At 42.9% G+C, this 22,921-nt stretch overlaps 1 protein-coding gene across 2 annotated transcripts in view; it reads left to right on the top strand.

The window, feature by feature from the left end:
* The window catches only part of DAB2 (DAB adaptor protein 2), a 62,182-nt gene extending 48,152 nt beyond the window's left edge, over positions 1-14,030 (top strand). For both annotated transcript variants that reach the window (XM_062211708.1, XM_062211707.1), the window contains 6 exons: positions 996-1,649; positions 2,653-2,815; positions 7,288-7,920; positions 8,390-8,499; positions 9,074-9,141; positions 12,322-14,030. In XM_062211708.1, coding sequence (XP_062067692.1) covers positions 996-1,649; positions 2,653-2,815; positions 7,288-7,920; positions 8,390-8,499; positions 9,074-9,136 — 1,623 coding nt within the window. In that variant the 3' untranslated portion in view covers positions 9,137-9,141; positions 12,322-14,030. The remainder of the gene's footprint in view (positions 1-995; positions 1,650-2,652; positions 2,816-7,287; positions 7,921-8,389; positions 8,500-9,073; positions 9,142-12,321) is intronic.
* Positions 14,031-22,921: the final 8,891 nt, after the last annotated feature.

The raw sequence follows: 22,921 nt of genomic DNA, 5'->3' as shown, positions 1-22,921 counted from the left end.
CACACCAAAGAAATACTAGAGATGGAACAGGACTGGTAGTTAAACATTTGATTTATCTTTCCAATACACTTTTACAGCCACGTTTCTAACATATATAAAGATTAGTGATTCTTCGACTTTAGCCACTAAGTAGATGATATTACTGTCAAAACACAGGCCATTCTAAGCTCTGTTATGAAGAAAGTGCACACATGGGAGAGGTTGATGTCTGCTGGATTAGACTAGTATTTTGTGTCGATCTGATAGAAGGACGTAGACTAAAAGGATGTGTCCAGAGGAGAGACTCAGGCGATAAGAATGAGAGATCCAGCTTGGCTAACACATTCCCTTGGAGTCTGAGATCTTTAAAGAGGTTTACCTGTAGGTATGAAAGGATAATCATACTGTTTTTCTTAGAGGGAAGAACTGGAAGAGTTACAGGGAAATGTACTTGATCTTAAACTTCAGAACTATAAAATATGAATGTATTAACCAACGAATTCTCTCAATTAGTGAGGCAATGGTACAGCAGACTGTGAGGTTACAATAGGAAGATGTATACATCAGACAGGAAACTAGGCCAGGCTGCTCAGGTTACTTCTTATTTTCAAGCTTACCATACCTAGAGCAACTCACAATCCAGTCCCTTTAAGACTTTAAAAGGCAAGAATTAAAACAATGCTGATAACAAACTCAGCCAGTCTGTATATGTGGACCAGAGTAAGCAGAGACATCGAAGGAAACAACAGTAAGATTTCACTCAATAAAGGGCCGGAAAGCTGAGGTTTAATAAAAATGAGACTTAATCAAGCAAGAAAGGGGCTGGGGGAGACCAGGTCTATGGCTGGTAAATGCACTCAGCAGGTTGATGGGAGGAGGTAATGGTCAACCAGTTTGTCACAACCAAATTCTGGGAATTTTGATAGCCCTGGTCATCTTAAAATAGTTTTCTTGTTTGAAGTCATAACATGAACTAACACTTTCTTTTTTTTTTTTTTTCTTTCCAAATGTGATAGGAAAGCAAAGATATCCTGTTAGTGGATCTAAACTCTGAAATCGACACCAATCAGAATTCTTTAAGAGAAAATCCATTCTTAACAAATGGCATCACCTCCTGCTCTCTTCCTCGACCAAAGCCTCAGGCAACCTTTTTGCCTGAAAATGCCTTTTCTGCCAATCTCAACTTCTTTCCCACCCCTAATCCTGATCCTTTCCGTGATGATCCTTTTGCACAGTCCGACCAATCGACACCCTCTTCGTTTGATTCTCTCAGACCTCCAGATCAGAAGAAAGAGAATTTGAGTAGCTTGCCTGCTCCCCTGAGTAACGGGCCCCTGAATGGCGATGTTGATTACTTTGGTCAGCAATTCGACCAGATCTCTAACCGGACTGGCAAACAGGAATCTCAGGCAGGCCCATGGCCCTTTTCGAGTACGCAAACCCAGCCAGCAGTGGGAACTCACAATGGGGTATCTGAAAAAGAACAGAACGGCTTCCATATCCAATCCTCCCCGAACCCTTTTGTGGGAAGCCCTCCCCAAGGACAATCCGTACAGAATGGCGTAAAGCAGGACTTGGAAAGCCCTGTCCAGTCCTCACCACATGACTCCATAGCCATTATCCCACCTCCACAAAGTACCAAACCAGGAAGAGGCAGAAGGACTGCTAAGGTGAATTGTCTTCTCCACATATCCGTTAGCAGAGTGCATGTGCGGTACCAAAGGGTTGTGTGATGCAAGCTCTCTTTGCTGCCGCTCTTGTAGTTTGCTGTGTGGCTGTGAGCTAGGAGGGACGAGGCACATTGGCTCTCCAGGAATAGTTTCCTCTGATCTCTACCCTTTTAAAGTTCTTCTGTTGTATTTATTGCACCCTGCTGCCCGTTTGCATGTCTTGAAGCTTATTATACTAAACACAAGTTTTTCCATTTTTAATGCTGCTATGCTTCTGTACCTCTCGGGTAAGTCTAATTGTCATGTTCCGGGATGGGAGGGTCGGGGTTCTTGTGATTCCTTTGTACTTTCGCCACACTAACACACACCCTGCACACCCATCCTGCTGCCTTAATGTCCAAGGTGGTGGTGTAAAATTCTCAAGCTTGTCTCCACTTGGAAGTGCTAACTTAATAATTCATTGTCTTAGAAGAAACTTACATATCACAAGCTTTATTCAAAAGCAATTTAAAACGCAGCTTCTAAAGGCATCTTTTAAAAACTCCAAGAGGAATATATGTGGGCTTGCTTAATGATTAAAAAGTTATATCAACTATATGGAGACTGATTAAATGCAATGGGATGATTAAGAATTTCAGCCTACTTATGTATAGTTGCCCTTTCTTTCTCAGCTTCAAGCTTTTAGCCAATAACCAGACAAGATGGATGCAAATGTGTGAATAAGCAAAATAAATGTCACTGTGCAAGTCTGAGGATGTATCAGTCACTAAGACCCAATAGTCTGTTCATGGCAGAGATTTGTGTCTTTTTCTTATTTTTGCCATTTGGCTTTGTTTTGTTTGGGTTTTCTTAAAATTATTATTGTTGTTGTTGTTATTTACCAGTAATAGGAAAATGCTTTTCTTTCTGTGACTTTCTAATTCGGGGGAGGAGTAGGAGACAGAGCGATGCCATATTTCCCTGCTGCTGAGTAACGCTTCTCCCTCGCTCCCTGTCCTGTCAGTCTCCAGCAAATGACTTGCTCGCATCAGACATCTTTGCTCCTCCCGCCTCAGAACCTCCCAGGCAGACGTCACCCACAGGACAATCTGCAACCCTACAGACCAACCCTCTGGATCTCTTCAAAGCAAGTGCGTCTCCCCCGGTTGGGCCCCTTGCGGGTCTAGGTAGGTGCCTGGAGACATGGCAATGAATGGCTCTGCTGCTTTTGCTGGTAAAACAATGATGCATAAGAGGAAGGCACTTCCTATTCCCTGAGGGTTCCATGGGCATAAAACCTTAACGTCCTAAGCATCCTTCCTCCACTTGTACTCCTGTGCAATCCCACCCCATTTGGTACTCTTGACTTGTAACTGAAATTTGGCTCCTTAAGTTGGCGTGCAGTAAGAAATCTATGTTTAACATGGCACATACCTGAGCCACCTGTCAATGGCTTCCTGAAAGGCAGGTGTAAGGGATTCTGAAGCTCGACCTGCTTCCGTGGTGAAAAGGGTTTGAGATACGAGAGCCTCGTTTGTCATCTGGGTTGCAAAAAGTTGCACCATGCATAGCTTCTATGTCATTTGCTATAACTAAGTTGAAGGCCTATCCCCTATCAACACTTACATCCCTCTTGCAAGGGAAATAAACTTCAAGAGGGCTATCAGTTAAGCCCAAGGAGCAAGTGTAAATGGAGTGGAAGTCCAAGGTTCTGAGCCCAGCAATGTTCCTAGGCTCATGGTAATGGTGGGGCAGGCATGTGTCCTGATCTATCTCTGAACACTCATGCCTTAGCAGCTCCTTGACGATATTTTGGCTCGCTGAGTGTCTTGATGGAATTAGATGATAAGCACTGGGAAGCTGAAGTTAGAGGACACAGAGGTATAAGAGACAGAATTTTTAGCAGATACCCAGGTGTGTCATTCACTCATGGGAGTCCCGGGTCTCCCATAGCTGGATGAAGACCGCTGGACAGAGGCCTGCCTGCTGCTGCTGTCCACAGCCTCCCGTTCTCTTGGCCTCCATGGTACAGTTCTCAGAAACCATGATGATAGTCTTTGCTGTCCTGCTGCGGACTCTCATTGTTTCTCTGTTTCTTGGCCTCTCTATGGACTCCAAATAGATTTGGCCTGGGAGGGGTGGGATGACAGATGAAGGAGGACTCTCTTCTCTCTTTGCTAAACCTTGACCAGGAATCTTAGCTTTCTCAGCCTCCGGAGTCAGTCACCAGGATCCCATTTTTTTTTCTCTCTCTGCTGTTTTCTTGCAAGGGAAAATATTTTGGTTCTGTTATAATAAATCTATTCAATCATATCTTGAGTAGGGAGGCAAGGCAGGGGCGATGGATGTTAAATTCATGGGGTTGTGAGAAGCCAGTAAGTCCCAGGTCTCTGCTTGCATTGACACCACCAAGAAACTCGCCTAGACACTTCATGTCCCTCGTGGGCGTCTGCTTCCTCCATTGCTCTTTTTCCTGCACTGTCAAGTGGAGCTGGTGGGCGTCTTTCCCTCACAGAAGGGCAGCGGACTTGCTACAGCATCTGTGACTAGATCACATCACAGGGCTTTGTAGCCTCATATCAATGCCCTGAGGAATTTTTGCAGCCAATATTTAACAAGTCAGCCTGAAAATACAGCTGGACCCTATAACTGTTAATTTATGCAGACGAAGGGAAGCTTGTTGGCTTCATGCCCCTGTTGAGGCCTTGGGGTATACAACTTCAGAATACTGATGATGCTTCCAACTTTGGACATGGAGCTCAAACGGAGCTCTACAGTATAGCCCCTGTCCACGAGCAGGGGCTTCAGCCAAACCATGGAAGGTGCTAGGTCTGGCTTCCGCCGGACCCAGCTGGGGCACTGTCTCCTCTGGAGCTGTGGTGTGGGCACAGGGGGTTGCAGAAAAAACAGAGTCCTCGGCTTTGACCTGCTTCCCTGTATTTTGATGTAGCTTCTGAAGGTAATAAAATCACTGTTTTCTGCCCACATTGCCTTGTCCCTTAGTCCTTACCCCTACATTGTCCAGCTGGCTTGCAGTGTCTTAGAGACACAGCGAGCAGAATCTGGTGGGTGAGAATGAAAGCTGGCATCTGTACACACTGGGAAAGCTTTGAATTCCTGGCAAAAAGATTATTTTTCTCTTCTACAAACACCACTCCCACTAATTGAATCTACGAGAAAAGCCATGCATTTTCCTAAGGGAAGGCATGTCATTCCACATGAGTAATTATACAATTTTACCCTCTTTGTGCATATCCAGTTGGTGTAAATTATTAGTGAGTGGCCCTGATTCAATAATATAATTTAAATATATTTGCTTTCATGCTAGCAATAATTTAGTCCAAATATTTTGTGAAGAGTCTTTTAAAAGTTCACAGGAAGTGCATGTTGTGAAAAAACTCTGCATGGATTTTCATTTCTTTTGTTTTGAACTAAATTTTTTTTAAGATTTTATTTGTTTATTTGAGAGGTATAGCTACAGATAGAGAGAGGGAGAGACAGAGAGAGAGAGAGATCTTCCATGTGCTGGTTCACACCCCAAATGGCCACAATGGCTGGAGCTGACCTGATCCAAAGCCAGAAGCCAGAAGCTTCTTCCAGGTCTCCTTTGCATGTGCAAGAGCCCAAACATTTGAGCAATCTTCCACTGCTTTCCCAGGCCATAAACAGAGAGTTGGATCAGAAGAGGAGCAGCTGGGACATGAACTGGTGCTCCAGGCAGAGGATTAGCCCACTATGCCACAGCACCGGCCCCACACCAGAGTCTTCTAATTCCATCTTTCCATACTCTTTTTGAAGTAACTTCAGAGAATCTGAAAGAACTTTCCCCTCTATTTATTATGAAATGAGTATATTTTTAATGCAAATGGCAGCTAATTTCTGTATCTGTGAAATAAGTATTCAAATTAGCATACCATGGGAAAGCCCTGTAGCTTGCTGCCAAGGAGGCAGAATGGAAGGACATGTGCCAGGTGTAGAGCCGATGCACCTGCATTTCAGTCTCTACTGTCACAAACAGAAAGATAGCTCTTTCTGCAACTCAGTACCCTCTGTGACTGCACTGTCTGTAGTCAGCATCAAACAGCTAGCATTCATGATAATGGATAGGACCAAATCACACCAAGCTCTCATTGTAAGAAGATCTAGGATAGAATATCTTGTCCTATCAGCCCTTCAATTCATTTTCAAAGTATTTCTCACTCTGGTGACAAAAACATTTCTAGCCTCAATTTGAAGACTTTTTCTTAGTTGGATTATAAAAATTCATCACTAAGGAATGTTGTGCCCCAAGACTCAAGGCGAGTAGGTTTTGAGAACAGAGCATCATCCCTGAATAAGTATGAAGAGGAATTTAGATTTATTGTAGGTGGTGACAGTTTCACTAAATCATTAGTACACTTGGAAAGAGGCAGGGCAGGACATGCCCTGTGTATTAGAACAAGATGCTGGAAGGAACCACACAAGCAGGGGTTGGGGGCGTGGGGACAGTCATTGGAGAGTCCTGGATTTTCATGCTTTGACTGCTGATGAACGTGGCAAGGATGCACAAGGTAGAGCCATTCACTCACAAAGATCGGATGCCCTGACACAGGCCATTAGTTACCTTGGAAGGGGGTTGTTTCCTGTTGTTTTCTTTCTATCCTTCCTCTTTTAAATCCTCTGTTCTCACTTCTGGCAAAGTTTAGTGAGTGACACATAACAGGAAGCACTTTTATTTGAAATAGGTCTCACAGGACAACAGCCTTCTTTCCATTTTTATATAGAAAAGTCTAAAACTATTTTGGCATTAGCCAAATTATATCTTCCCTTTATAGAGCTATGTCAACCTTGGCAACATTAAAAAGCAAGAAAAATGAAATGATTCCTTTAGGATACAAGTGTGTTGAGTCCTTATGCACACTTAAGATAGCTGCTTTCCAGTAAGTCTCCAGGCCTGAGCCAACTACCAAATGCAAAGATCAAATCATACAGAGAGTCCAATGAATGATCTTAATTAGCTGCTTCATGTTCTCTGTGGCTCATGTATGTGAATATGTTCCCTTGGCCAGCATTGTGGCACAGAAAGCTAAGCTGCCACCATGATATTGGCATCCCATTTTGGAGCACTGGTTCAAGTCCCACTGCTCTACTTATGATTCAGCTTCCTGCTAAAGTCATTGGGAAAGCAGTAGAGGATGGCCCATGTTGGAAACCTGGATGGGGTTCCAGGCTCCTGGCTTTAGCATGGCCAACCCTGGTTGGGTTGTTGTGGCCATTTGGGGAGTGACTTGGCAGACAGATGGAAGATTCTCTCTCTCTCTCTCTCTCTCTCTCTCTCTCTCTCTCTCTCTTTCTCTCCTTACCTTTCAAATAAATAAATCATACATACACATACACGAAGAGCTCATATTTTTCATTAATGGTATTACCTTCTAATGAGGAAAGTGAAGAAAGTGTAAAAGAAGGGAGAAGAGCTTCAGGATGCAATGAGCCCTTGCACATAATTGTTAATTAACCTTTAGAGTGATTTAATCTCACAGAGCCTTGATGTCTATGTCAGCCTTAAGGCTTAATGAGTGTGTTTGCCCTGTACATACTCGCTGGAGAGTTGTACTTTCTGAAATTCAGGAATCCTGCTCAAACCTAGCTCCTGATAGGCACTTTCTCCCTCTTCCATCAGGTGGTGTGCCGGTTACACCCCCTCAGGCAGGACCATGGAACCCAACATGCGTGGTCTTCAATCAGTCCAGTTCAGTGGTCCCAGGAGCCATCATGGGTGCTCAACCTTCAGGTTTCTCTCATCCGATCATTTTTGGTACAAGCCCAGCTATTCCAAGTTGGAACCAGCCTTCAAATTTTGCAGTTTCAAATTCTCCTCCAGCCCCTGCCATTTGGGGTGCTTCTGCATCTGTGGCACCCAGTACTTGGTCATCATCAAGCCCTTTGGGGAACCCTTTTCAGAGCAATATTTTTCCAGCTCCTACCATGTCCACTCAATCCCCACCTGTGCTGTCCTCTCTTGTGGCCACTCCTCCTCAACCACCTCCCAGAACTGGCCCTGCAAAGGACATCCCAAGTGATGCTTTTACTGCCTTAGATCCACTTGGAGATACAGAAGTCAAGGAGGTGAAAGAAATGTTTAAGGACTTCCAACTGCGGCAGCCACCTGCTGTTCCCGCAAGGAAGGGAGAGCAACCTGCTTCTGGGACTTCCAGTGCCTTCTCCAGTTACTTCAACAGCAAAGTTGGCATTCCTCAAGAGAATGCAGACCACGATGATTTTGATGCTAATCAACTGTTGAGCAAGATCAACGGTAAGCTACTCTCTGCCTACCGTACCACTATAATACAATAGTAATAGTTCCACTGTCAGTTGGTCCCAGAGGGTCCCTCAGAAGAACCCTCTCCCATCCACCAATAGTCTTGCTCTTGCTTCTTGTAAATTGGCACTGGTTGAGACTTCTCCATTTACTTTTCACTGGTAACAAGCACTAACCCAATGCTGCCCTCTAGTGACAATTCTTAAAAGGGTTGCCAAGAGCTATTGGAATATGCTGGGTGATGGCATTTGGGGACTGTATACCAAAGCCTCATGACTCTCAATGAGGGATTTCTGAATCTCACCCACTTCAGATAAATACACATATTGACTTCTCTCCGGAGAAGGCATGGCTGTGCCCTAGTATTTGGTTGTGATTTTTGTTCCACTGAGGTGAATTTAGGAAATATGGAACTAAGTTTCAAAAGCCTGTCTACTGACTGCTTGGGTTTTTCATCTTCTAGAACCACCAAAGCCAGTTCCCAGACAAGGTATCCGGCCAGGTACCAAAGCTATTGATGGTGCATTTGAGAACCCTTTCTCTAAAGATTCCTTCAGTTCATCACAACCCCCTGTAAGTATCAACTGCTAGAAGCTGTTTCTGCAAAATACATTCCACATAGAACTCCCTCTTCCTGAGTTAACCTTGCTTTTATAGTAATATTTTATGGTAAAATATGTTGGACAAAGATTTATCATTGAGAACCTTCACACTATAAACATTCCTTCAAACTGGGGAATTTACAGGAACTATTATCTCCTGAATTAAAATGATATCAGATATAAAATGTCCTTCATAGCTCACTTAACAGAGCTTATGAACCTATTTTGGGAGAAAATTGAGTTGAATACTGTCTTAAAAAATTCTTTCGAAGATTTAAGTTCTTAATTTCCCATTCATGGTTCTATAGCTAGTAAAAATAACACTTCCCATTTTGGGGAGGCAAATGTAATTTATCTGAATCTTGATTTTGATGTCAGTGATGTACCCACAATCTACTAATAGGTAGGCACAAATGATTAAAGACCCACACAGGTCTTATTGGTCTATGAACTAAGTGCTTCTTAACAGAATGTGAGAAGACTTCAATATAAAATGTTTGATGACTATAGTTATATTTGTTAACTTGATGGTTTTATCTCCTTAGATGGCTTCTTCACAAGCTACATCTGATAAATATAGGGATCCTTTTGGAAATCCTTTTGCCTAATTTCGGTAAGTAGGGGATCCTATTAAGCTTACCTTGGGTGGTTGGTGGTTTGGTGAAAAAGGGTGGCTCAAAGGGTAAAAGGTGAAATTTTAATTTTAGAGTTGGGAAGAGGTTAAATTTCTCTAATTTAGGAATAAAAGAAGGGAAAATCTATACTTAGCTAAAATAGTAATACCTCCATGGGGATATGGGCTTCTATCTTATCCCATGTTTTTTTATGGGAATAAATGTCAATGTAATATATAACTGCTTTCTAGCTTTTTTATCTTCATAGTTAAGTGATTGCAAATATCCTATTTATTACTTGATTTCCTATAAAGTTTCAAATTCTGAAAACCTCCAGCAGATACCAACAAATCAGTTACAGTTGTTGATCACAAGCCTTCTGCCATTTATTGCTTTGTGCACACTCTTATCAAACCTGATGGTTTTAAATCTAAAAGTGGTGGAAGCTATAAATAATATTGTCTTCATAAGTCTTAGAAGTTCAAAATCATTCTGAATATTGTTTCTTCTTTTTCTAATGGATAAATCCTAGATGAGTAGACCCTGTAAGGGCTCAGAGTAGCCTGTTCTTTCTCAAAAGTAAGTGGTAGCAACTCTGTTCCGATCTTAAAAGATTGAAGTACAGGACAGGGAGATTTATCTCCATGTTAGAGAAAATGGGGCACAGTTGGTAGGGTTAGAACAATAGAAAGAATGAAAAGAACCCAAACCCAGTTTTTTCAGTCTTCCTTCATCCAAGCAGGACTATTAAGACTACTAAACTATGCCTTGACCCATTCTATCATTTTAATTTTAAATAGATAAATATATTAATGTGACATAGACTGAATTGATAGTAATCCATCCTTAGCTGTGTGGGATACATTCCAGTACCCACAGTGGGCATCTAAAAGTGCAACCCTCTGTATCCTGTGTTTTTTTTCTTTTTTTTTTTTTTTTAGAGATTTTATTTATTTGCTTGAGAGGTAGAGTTACAGACAGACAGAGAGAAAGAGAGAGACAGAGAGAAAAAACCTTCTATCCACTGATTCACTCCCCAAGTGGCCACAATAGCAAGAACTGGGCCGACCCAAAGCCAAGAGTCAGGAGCTTCTTCCAGGTCTCCCTTGTGGGTGCAGGGGCCCAGGCACATGGGCCATCTTCCACTGCTTTCCCAGGCCATTAGCAGAGAGCTGGATTGGAAGAGGAGCATCCAGGATTGAACCAGCAGCCATATTGAATGCCTGTGGCACAGGCAGAGGCTTAGCCCACTACACCAAAGCGCCAGCCCCCCTGTTTTTTCTAATACATACATACATATGATAAATTTAAATATGTAAGTTAGGTAAGAGATTAACAACAAATAGAGTAATTATACTATATAAAAGTTACATGAGTGTGGTCCCACGCTTCTTGGAATGTGTGAAGTGATACAATCCCTACATTATGAGGTGAAGTGAGGTGAGTGACGTAGCAATTATGATGTAGTGCAAGTCCTTTTTCTACTATTAACAGAACCTCCTAGCCTTCTTCAGATTCCAACCCTCTTGTATTCCAAGCATTGCTTCACTTCTGGGATGCAGCTTTGGTGCAACCATTCCGTCATGGCTGTCACCCATACTTTCCGATTAAGTTCTCAGAGCACAGGCAGACTATTTGTATTTTCATTATTGGGGATGTGTGGATTCTTCACACTACTCTGTGCCTGGCTTTATCATATGCCCTGCAGTGTTGCCACATCGTATCACTGGGAATCTGCCCTGCAATGTTGCCACATAGTACCACTGGGAATCCATCCTCCCGTATGTTGTGTTCTGAATTTTCATGAACTCAGGTTCAACTGGGTGTCTTTTCCCAGAAGAGCCTAGTTTTATTAAAATTGAAATTGCCTGGAATAGTGGCCTTTCATTTTAACTTATAAACTCATCTAGAAATGTGGCAGCAACTTTTTCATAGGTAAAGGCAGCCTCTCTAGTAATTTTTATATTTTTTAGTCCTAACCTATTCCTGAATTTGTGTAACTGTCCTTTACTTACAGTGACCGAATGCCATTGACTGGAGGGGATTTCTTACTGAATTCTTTGTATAGGCTCAGTGTGTTCTGATGCAATATGTTGCTGGAGTCAGAACATGCCCTCTCTTTTCTACCCACGTTTCCATCTTCCCTGAGTACTCCTCACACAGTATAGCTGAAACTTTTATGGTTTGAGGTGTAACAGCAAAACTGACATGAATGTCTTTGTCCTTCTTCACAATTTCACAAATGGAAGATTTGTTCTTACCAAAGAATAGAGCACTTTAGCGCATGAATTTGTTGTTGTTGTTGTTGTTGGGAATCTTTTTTCCTTAAAGGAGGCACTTTATGACTTTTTTGTGGCATAATCTGAATAGCCAACATTGCTATACTTGCACATTGGGGCCATTATTAGGTAAAAGAAGGGTTACTTAATACAAGTCTACCCTAGTTGATCTAATAACAGAGATGCCTTTTAAGTGACTAGCAGCCAGGGAGCATATACAATGTGGATGTTATACAAAAGGATGACTTATGTTCTGGGGAGTTTAGTAGACCATAGCCCATGATGCCATGAGATTTCATCCTGCTGCTCAGGGTGACCTGCAACGTGCAATTGGATCATTCTCCTGCACCTCCATTCACAATGACAATATTTCTTACAAGTACCTATTCCGTAAATTCTGCTTCAGAGAACTGGATGAAATAATTAAAAATACAAATTCCCCTCTGTGGCTGGGAAGAAGCATTCTTTAACAAGAATACGGGTGACTCTAATGGTAATGAAGCAATGTAGTAGATACTACTAGAAATCTTAGCAAAGGCTCATTCTCATTTGGGAGACATAACTGAACAGGAAAGAATGAACTACACTTGGAGTCCCGAAGGATTGCTCACACTAAATTAACTGGACTTCTCTTTGGAGGCCTTGTCTTTTGTGGGTCATGAAGGGATAGTTTAGGTCAACTTGTTAAATTAATAGATGGAGTGTGAAGAATGATCATAGGAGAAAATGGCTAAAATTATTGAGTACTTTATTAATCACTTCATTACATGTCCTACTTTGATTGCTGATTCAATCCTCACGTCAGCAATAGGAAATACTGTCACGGACATTTTTGATAATGACTTGATATTCAATCTGGAAGTTCTAACATCAGATTTTTTTTTCTCCATGCTTTTCTAGGAACTTGATATGCTGACTATCCAGAGGAACAAAAGGGTTGGCCTTAGGAATCAAGGACAAAGCTAATGGCCAGATTGTCCTGTCTGTCATTGTTCCAGCTTTGGCATATTATCTGTTGCCTTATTTCTTGTTGCCTCTTCCACTTGTAAAATGCCTTTCACTTTCTGTCTAGGTTAAAGATAAACTGAATCTATGGCTTTAAACAAATTAAGATCCTAAATGCTCTAGCTTAAAAGTAAATGAGGTAGTTTCCCCACTGAACCTTTGCCTCCTATATCCCTAAAACGTTCTAGAACACTCTACCTTCTATCTTCTAATTGGAAGATACAGTCATCACACCCCCTTACATCATACTGTTTTGAGTAAATTTTCAAGTCTTTACTGTTCAAAGGTATATGGCCATTCTATTTTAGAGCATAAACTTAAAGATTATAGTCAAACAAAGTACCTTTTTAAAAGAAATGTTGCATCAGACCATCACTTACAGAAAATTTTAAAACTAAAGCGAGTCCAACTTTTGGGACACTTTGGAATCTAATACAACTGTAAACCTTCTTAAAGGTGCTATTTCTCTTTCTGAAAGCCACCTCTCTTTCCCCCCAACGCCACGATTATCCCCTCTCCAGCCTTTCTAGCTATTGCAAATGAGGCAAAAGCATTATTCGTTTCTCCTCTCCTTCTCCCTCTCTCTTTTCAGTCAGTTTTGCTCCTGCGCTCATGTAGCCTTTGGACCCTTCCACAAGCAACAGACTTTCATGGGCAAAACTGTCTAAGGAGTCACAGATCTGGAGCTTCTCTCCATTTTAGTAACTGCTAGTCCCAGAAACCAGAATTACAAATGGGCACAACCCGAATCCTTCCTATGGAATAGGACACCATCTTTTTTTTAAGTTGAAGTTCTAGAAAAGCAGTTAATGTTGAAGAGAAATTGAACTCAACTCAGCAATGAAGACTGTATTCTGAAGAGTAACTTGTCACACAGCTGAATGTGATTGTGCCAAACACAATGGGTGCTTATTTGGGGATCATGTTAGACCTTTATCAAGTAACTGGAAAACTTTCTTGAAGCCACAATCTCATTGTTAATAGGAAGATAAATGGGGGGAGGGGAGCTAAAGAACAAAGATTTGAGGTTATCATTGAAAAATCTGATGACTGCAATTTTTTTTCCTTATAACCTTGGAACCCTTCCCAATTCATTTTTAGTTCTATTATTAGCACAGTTCTGAAGGGTTTGTTCTTGCCAAATTGAGTTTTGTTTTGTTTATGTTGGGTTTTTTAGTGTTGTGTCTTGACCCTTAATGCTCAGGTTTCTTGTGGGTGTTAATCACATACAATGTTACCTTTAAGTGGAAGAAGAGGATGACGGCTCAGGACCTAAACAAGATGGTGGCCTCATGAGCCTCTCTGTTGGTTAGCCCCAAGTAGTCCAAGCGGAAGTCCTGTGGTTTTGTGTTAGTCTATCACAGAGGGCATATTTTCCCATCTGATTTCCTCTTCAGTCATTACAAACACAGACTTGAAATAGTACATTAAATGTCCAAACACCCAAACGTGCAAAACTGAAGGGAACTATTTCTAGGTATCTGAATTTTTTAAAGTGATGATCAGCCACACAACTGTTTTGTAAATACCTATTTTCTTGTGCACTTTTCTGTATGCAAATAAAGCTATGAACTTACTCATTTCAATAAACTGGAATGGCATAATCTTATGTGTTTTAATCAGGTTATTCTAAGATTTGACCTCTGCTTTTGGTTGACATTACAGTCAAGGTATAAAACATACCAGACTAAAGTGAACAAATGTTAGTTATAATTTATAATGCATTCTGGATTGCCACAAGGGTGAAGAGAAAGTGGAAATGGAGACATGGGAAAATTCTTGGTTGATCTTTTTCAAGCCTTATTGTCTCTCAGACCTACGTAAACATGCACATAAACTCCCTTTCCAAGAGTTGAATGAAGTCCATTAGGAACAGTCTCAACTGATGTCCAGTACAAAAGTCACTCCTTAGTGTTCTGCTAGCTCATGCCTTTTACTCTTGGCCTCGCCTCATTCTTTATTCAGCTGTGCATGGCCCCTGTAAGCTACAAATCTGGGGCCCAGATTAGGCTGGCATAAGAGCCAGGGTGAGGTGTGCAGACTGAATATCAGATATTTTTAGTATTTGGATTGTCTTAGACATTCCCGTGTAAAAATTCAAGACTCCCATTTCTTTTCAGAAGACCTGGAACTACGAGGAAGAGAATTCAAGGTAGGCCTTGCTTGGATGTGGAAATCCTGGCATTCCCCCTAACTTTTCTAAAGAGTGAGAAAAACTTGTGGCGGTGGGATCATCTTTTGGTGCATACAATTAATAGATGTTCCTTATCACTGCCTTACTTTTCCCTTAACAGAAATCTTCAATCTCTTTCTAACGACAGTGAGGTGGAGTATAAAAAGACAGATCCTACTCAAAAGCAGCTTCCAGGAGAACTGAAAGTAGGACAAGGATGAACTGGAGAAGGCTGTTGATAAGAACATGTTGTGCAAATGATCTGGTGTATCCAGGTGCTGGGCAGTGTGTCTAACCTGTTCCGCCTGTGTGTGGTTTGCCTATGGCTTCATTCGAAAGGTCTTGCCAGAGATTAACCCTTCCTAATGGGTTATGCATTTCAGTGCATTTGGGGCTCTGTTGACCAGGGAGAAATGCTTACTAAAATGTCCCTGAAAAGCAGTAACAGGTCTCTTTTTTCCTCTAGTCTCCTTAGCAGCAATGGTGTTTATGTGCTGAAAGTTGTGTGCTCATAGCTCCAGTGCTGCAAGTTCGACTTTTCGTGGTAACCCTATTATTTTTGGAAGAGGGTTTGATTTAAACATCAAATATATCTGAGCTAAAAGATGAAGTTCAACAGCCAGCATCTCCCATGTTTCTCACATAAAAATGATACGAAGGGACGGGTTACAGCTTTTCTCAAGATAATCTTTGTAATTGCTTTACTATTTGTACAAAATAGCTCACTCATTGATACTATAGTCTCAAGCGGAGGGATGTGTTAATTGCTACATCTGAGGTTGGATTGACATCCGTGCCCTACAATAGTTGTAATTGGCTCCAATTTTTTTTTTAAGATTTAATTTTTTGAAAGACAAAGTTACCAAGGGAGAGACAGCAAGAGGGAGAGGGAGAGAGAGTGTGAGAGTGATCTTCCATCCACTAGTTTACTCCCCAAATGGCTGCAATGGCCAAGGCCAGGCCAGACTGAAGCCAGGAACCAAGAGCTTCCTCTAGGTCTCCCACATGGGTGCAGGGGCCCAAGCACTTGAGCCATCTTCCACTGCTTTCCCAGGTGCATTAGCAGGGAGTTGGGTCAGAAATGAAGCAGCTGGTACTCAAACCAGTGCCTATATGGGATTCCAGTGTTGCAGGCAGTGGCTTAGCAAATTATGCCACAATGCTGGCCACTCCAACTCTTTAAAAAAAAGATTTATTTATTTATTTATTTGAAAGTCATAGTTACACAGAGAGAAGGAGGGGCAGAGAGAGAGAGGTCTTCCATCTGCAGGTTCACTCCCCAATTGGCCACAGCGGCCGGAGCTGCGCAGATCCAAAGCCAGGAGCCAGGAGCTTTGCGTGGCTTCCCTTGGGCCATCTTCTACTGCTTTCCCAGGGCACAGCAGAGAACTGGATTGGAGGTGGGACAGCCAGGACTTGAACCAGCGCCCACATGGGATGCCGGCACTGCAGGCGGTGGCCTTACCCACTACACCACAGCACCGGCCCCAACTCCAACTCTTAAGAAAGTGATTTCACTGGATATTTTGTTACAAAACTGTTTGTTAGGGAGATTTCTTTCAACCAGTGATTTCTGACTCCACTATCAAAATATTAACCATGATGTCGTGGGCCATACAGCAGGTGGTCATGTGTCTTTCCTGTGCTGAAAGCAAGGAGGGAAAGGACAGAGGAGGTAGCTAACTCGGGAGTCTGGGGGACCTGGCACAACCTGATGAGTGAGGACTCCGGCTGAATACTCCTGGAATCTCCTCTATACAGAATCTTCTGGTGAAACATAGGCACTGCCCCAAACCCTCTGGTAAATATTTAAACTAGTAACCATTTGAGGCGATTGCTAAATAATGAAGCAGCTTATTCTCGTTTGGAAATGGTGTGGCTTTAAATAATGCCCTTCTATTACAAACAATGAAAATGCACGTTCTAACCTGACGTGCCAGACACGCACGTGTGTGAGGCTGTGCGCCAGCAGCCGCTCTGGTAATATGGCCCAATTACAGCCGTGCTGACGGACGAGGGCCAGCCATTTCTCATCTCATCTAATGAGTGACCGAGCCCCTCGTTTGTCCTTGCTTTGCTAGCACTATGACTTAATTACTAACCCTCTACCATGTACTGAAATCCTCTGAGTACTGGTCACCAAGGAGACCACAGTGTGGATGTCTCAGGGACAAAGAAACTGACCTTCTGCAGTGACCAAAATGAACTTGTTGTAGTGAAAAAATAGAGAGAGGGGGGCAACTCTGAAAGTCTTCGTTGGCTAAGTTTTTCTCACAGTGTTGATTGTGGAGTTTTCTGTCAGTGCTGTTCTCATTTGGTGAACTTCAATTATTATTTGATCTTGCTTATAAGGAGGAGGAGTTCTTGCTGTTCTAAAGGTTAGCAGGAGACCTGACTTGGCTGATCTGAGTTGCAGGCGTTTCTGAGATGTGACTGAAGCTACTACCATCAGGTTCCTACCTAAAAGCAGCAATTAATCACCATGGAGGCATTTGGGGGCAGCTGAGATGAGAGTATTGGACATAGGCACTAACAGAGGGGAAAGGAGGAGAACAGAAGGTTGATAGGACATTGACATCCTACTTTCTTCACTGGCCTTGGGATTGGTTGAGGACCCTGTTGGTAGGAAATGACAGGTCTAGGTGTGCAAGAGCTATTTTTCTGGTTTTTTGTTTTGATGGAAGACCCTGTGTGCAAGTAGGCAGTGCACAGGCCACATGTCAATAAGCCAGGAATGCACTACAGTAATGAAAGGTTCATAATAGCTAAAACTAATAGATGTCTTAGATCAGGTTTGCTATAACAAGAATGCCATAGGCTGGGGGAACTTAAACAATAATTTCTTTCTCATTATTCTGGAGGCCGAGAAATCCAAGACCTGGTGTTTGGGAAAGGCTGATGTTGGCTCAACAAGGACATAAACTTTCTTACGTTTTTGCTCCAACTTACAGCCTTTGGCTTTCTGTTTCTAGGTTTATTGCCTAATGATCATAAAATGGCTGCAGAGCTCCAAATATGTTAGTGTTGAAGGTGGACAGAAATGGAAAGGCAGTACAACCAATGTCTGCCCTTGTACCAGGAGCTTCACTTGTCTCCAGGAATTCCCAGTAGAGTTCAACTCTATCTCATAGACCATAATTTGATCACATGACTTACACTAGAAACAAGGGAGGCTGGAAAATCAAGCTTTTGGTTTCACCAACTTTTTCAGTGAATGTGGTTAAGAAAGAGAACTGGCTGCAAAATTCGTGGGACTCAGGGAAAAATTAAAATGTGGGATCTGTTGAAAAGCAGAAAAAAAAGAGGCAGGCATTGTGATGCAGCAGGTTAAGCTGTCTCTTGGAATATCCAAATCCGATATCAGAGCGCCTGGATCAAGTCCCACGTCTGCTTCTGGTCCAGCTCCCTGCTAATGTGCACCCTGGGAGGCAGCAGATGATGTCTCGAGGACTTAGGTGCCCACATGAGAGACCTGGATTGAATTCTTGGTTTCCAGCACCAGTTGTTGTGGGCATTTGGGGAGTGAAGCTGAGGATAGAAGCGCTCTCTCTCTCTCTCTCTCTCTCACACACACACACACAGAGAGAGAGAGAGAGAGAGAGAGAGAGAGACTCTGCCTTTCAAATAAGACTTTTTTTAAAAAAATTTAAGTTGTCATCAATGACACTAAAACACAGAGCATTTTGCTTTCTGCAGTCATCTCTCTACTTGTCAGTGTATTTTAAAGAAAAGTTGTTCTAAGAATTGTTAAAGTTTTAAAGCATTATCATGGCTTATACCACTAGTCTTTAACTCAGGAAAATCACTGCAATCCAAGATAATAGCACCCACAGATCTGGTGTTTGGTAAAGGCTGTCTTCCTCGTTCACTGAAATTACACAATTTTTATTTCATAACTTATATAAGCATTCAAGTATTTGCCCATGTATTTCGTTCTTACCTGAATAGTAGAAGTGCGGCACAAATCTAACTCAACTGTTTTTATTTCACCTCTTGACATGCATATGTTCTACCAATACTTTCTACTTTGAGCTCACTGGTAAGTAAAGAAAGACTGAAAAAAAAAGGCATGATTGGTTGCTCCATCTTTTTATTTCCTTCTTGGTTATCATTTGCCGTGTAACTGGTTGGCTAATGCAGAGAAGTAATACTAGGAAGAGAGATGTAACGGTGTTTCCTGGTCATTTGTGTTTCTCTTTGTTGGAAGCAAGTCGTGGCTCAAACTGAAAGTATCCTTTCAGGGCTGTTGGTTCCCACTCCCACTCATCCTCTACCCCCTCCCCACCCACCTGCTCCGTCATAACACACTTACTCACTTTCACTTTGAGTCAGTAAATTCCCCCACAAAAGTGTTACAAGCTGGATTCTGTGTTCATGGAGCAATACAAATATTGTGAATGTTGGGGGTCTGGAAGAGTGGATCCATTGTATTTCCTCTGTTCCTGGGCATGGCCCATTTTTCCAATAGACTTGGTTTCCAAAAATTAAAACATAAACAGCAGAGCATTCAACCAACGAGGAATCCTGCCGAGTGCCGAGTTCTGTGCTACTAACCAGGACACCTGCCCATGAAGGCAGCCATGGCGAGAGAGTTTGGAAATGGGTGCTGTAAGCTGGGAAGTTTCCCACCTGATTGAATGATAGTTGAAGCCACTCTCAAGCCACCCTCAAATGCAGATCACAGCAGTCTTTGGACGTGCAGCCCCCTGAGGCATCAGAGAAGCGTTCTCAGGGAGAGTACGGTCAGCAGGGTCAATGCCAAGGTGCCTCGACCGGAGGATAGAAGCTAAGAAGTAGAGAGAACTAGTTAGGACCATGAGCATTACCAGGAATAATAAAGTCCGATGGGGTCCGGGAACCCAAATCATTGCATGTCAGGGTTTAGTGCTAACCCAGCCTCCTTCGAGCTGGAAACCGTGAGCTGTTTCCTTTGTGACGCAGCTGTGGGAGGAACTGTAAAACGCCCAAGCTGCTCATTGACCTAGGTGTTTTCACTTGCAAGCACAACACAGCCACATTTGAAAAACAATCATGGATTCAGAGATTTGGGAAAAGAGCAAAAAGCTACCCAGCGTTTATTTGCAGACACCTTGATGAGTGCATTACACAAGCAGGTTCATTTTTATCTCAGATCTCGGAGGTGGGCTGCTACTGCTGCCATTTTATAGAATGGCACAGAGTAGCCAAAGTAACGGCCTCAGTCACACAGCCCTGGAGTCCTTGAAATGAAACTCCAACCCAGGGCTAATGCTCATCCATGCAAGTACAGGTATTTCCTATCAGCATATTCAGGTGCTGTGAATGTAAAGATCAGACAGGTCATGACAAAATGCAGGTTGTAGGTCATGTTTGATCAATTTTTCCTATGTTACAAATGAGAAATCCTCCATCTGTTCATACTCAGGCGAGGTATGTGTTACACGGTCAGCGGGGAAAACTGCAAATGTGCTCATAGCAGTAACACTATTGCACAGTTTCATTAAAATCTAACGTTCAACAGAATTGAGCTCTTGAAGAACTGGATCCAAACAACGTTCAATGAACAGAGCGTACATTATGAACAGTGCTTTTTGCATTCTCTCTTCCTACGTTCTTCAGGGTTTGGAAAGCTTATCACTAGTGGCAATTGTCTTCATCATTTACTGTGACAAACATGTCCTTCAACTGTAGAGAACGACAGCTAACCAGGTGAACACAGAAGGAGAGACTATAGCAGCCCATCCGTCACAAGCCCAGAAGCCTGGAAAGTTCAGCTCAATAAAGAGAAATAAATGCAGGAGAAAATGCAGGACCACGAACAGGATGGTTCCTGACTGAAACCACCTGTAATCATTTTGTTTCCATCATTGCCAAATCCAATGTCATGAAGACGTTCTCCTATATTTTCTTCCCCTTTTAAAGATTTATTTATTTATTTATTTGAAAGGCAGAAATGACTGGAGATCTTCCTTCTGTTGGTTCACTCCCCGAACGCTGGCAATAGCCAAGGCTGGACCAGGCCGAAGTCAGGGGGCAGGAACTCCATCCAGATCTCCTACGTGGATGGCAGGGACCCAAGGGTCTGGGCCATCACCTGCATCCTCCCAATCACATTAGCAGGGAGCTGGTGGGGAGGCACGCAGTAGCCAGGACTCAAACCAGGCACCCTGGTATGGGATGTGGGTGTCCCAAGCAGCAGCTTGACCGCTGAGCTACAACACCCACCCCAACCTGTGATTACTGACTAGCCCAATGGGTAGAGAGGAAGGGTGAGCAGAAATGTCTGGAGAAGCCAAAAGACCTCTGAAACAGGGTAAAAAATCCGCTTCTACCACACACAGGTGCAGTGAGGAAGCAATCCACACTCCTTTTCACCCACGTTTCTTTAATCTGATGTTCAGAAGCCTCCACTCTGCTGGGTGTGGGTATTAACTTTTTAAATCCAGACCTGAAGCCTCAACACAGTGGTTAGGACTCCCGATTTCTTCTCCTTCCTGTTCTCTAAGGTGATGTTCACTTTTATGACAAGTGTGGGGAGGGTTGTTGGTAAGGGACGTAGATCCTCAGCCAGGTCCTGGGCCTTCCAGTCTCTTTAGCATTTACTTTATCCACCTGGTCACTCCTTGTTGGTATTCAGCTAAAGCTTTTACAGCTTTTAGCGTTTGCTGCTCTCCATAAATTCAGAGGCCCTAGCGTAGGTCTGATGGTTCTCCCGCTTCCTCAGTCCCCACCCTGGCGCTCACTAACACTGCAGACTCTACCATCTAACGGTAAGTGCTTTTCCTTCCTGACCTTCTACCCCAGGGCCACATTGACCTCTCCGTAGCAAATCCCCCAAGTGAGCCTGCTGCATACCCTCCCTAATTCTCCCACAGGTGAAGGGGAGCAATGTGACGTTTTCCACAAAGAACTCGACAGCAAGAGAAACCTAGGAGATAAAATTCAGTGCCTCCTTGGCTGCCCAACCACATGGCACAACCACTTTTATTTTCATTTGGTATCCAGCACATTGAGATGGAAGCCCCTGAGTTCCAGTTGGCAAGGAGAGAACTGTGTCCTTGTCCTCAACCTTCCCAGCATGCTGGCCCCATTCTGGGCTTTGACCCAAAAGGGTTTATCAGAGCACATGTCTCGCAACCTACCCCTCCCATCTCCAGTCCTCCCCTCACAATCTCTGAGTCAGAGAGCGAGTCTTCTCGCATCCCCTGCATCCTAATCTGAGTTGTCCCCACTGTCTCAGATTCTCACCAGCTCCTCCCCTGGGCAGGAAGTCATGGTATGGCTTGGTCTTGAGGTCTCAAAGTGTCAAGAGAACAGTTCTGAAAGGAAAAAGTAGACACAGCATAACATTTGCAAAAGATTACCCCCTATTATATTTAGTTGGGTTTGTGTGTTAACTGTTAAGTAAATTTGAATGTAGTTTCATCTTCAAATATTTGTTTTTTCCAAACTGTTAAGCTAGAAAGTCAACTATGAGGATACCTCAGAAAGTTCATGGACAGTGTAATTAAAAGACAAGTTTATTTTTGGGCAAAAAATTTTGAAGTCTATGCATATGAGAGGCCTTTAAAAGTTCATGGACAACACACATTATGAAAAATATTATGCCTGGATTTCAAATTTTTACATCAAAATGTCTTTTAATTCCATTTTTTCCACACACTTTTTGAAGTTATTTTATATGTGTTAACTGGGGCCAACTGATCACTAGAGAATAACCACAGAGTAGGTCTCATGAGCCTACTGAACACTTTGTGTACTGTGGAAATATTAATATAATAAAAATCAAGGATGGTTCCCAGGTTTGGGAACCAGAAAGACAGGGCAGATGGTGACCATTAACCAAAATGAGCACTATAAGAGGAGCTGCTTTCACAGGGCAAGGCAGAAAAGTGTTTGATTTTAGACACGGCGAGTTCAATTAAAAATCAAAGTGCGGCCGGCACCGCGGCTCGCTAGAATAATCCTCCACCTGTGGCGTCGGCACCCTGGGTTCTAGTATCGGTCAGGGTGCCAGATTCTGTCCCAGTCGCTCCTCTTCCTGTCCAGCTCTCTGCTGTGGCCCAGAAGTGCAGTGGAGGATGGCCCAGGTCCTTGGGCCCTGCACCCGCATGGGAGACCAGGAGAAGCACCTGGCTCCTGGCTTCGGATCAGCGCGGTGCGCTGGCCGCAGTGGCCATTGAGGGGTGAACCAACAGAAAAGGAAGACCTTTCTCTCACTGTCCACTCTGCCTGTCAAAAAAAAAAAAAAAAGTGCACCTGATGATCCGCTAGAAGCAGCTAAAGACAGTTATACTAGAAGGTAACACCATAAACTTGGTGGGTTTCTTGGTGAAAATGGCC

Source organism: Lepus europaeus, chromosome 15 (assembly GCF_033115175.1).
Source record: "Lepus europaeus isolate LE1 chromosome 15, mLepTim1.pri, whole genome shotgun sequence".
NCBI lineage: Eukaryota > Metazoa > Chordata > Mammalia > Lagomorpha > Leporidae > Lepus > Lepus europaeus.
Note: the sequence above shows the minus strand (reverse complement) of the source record. Positions and strands in the feature narration are given on the sequence as shown.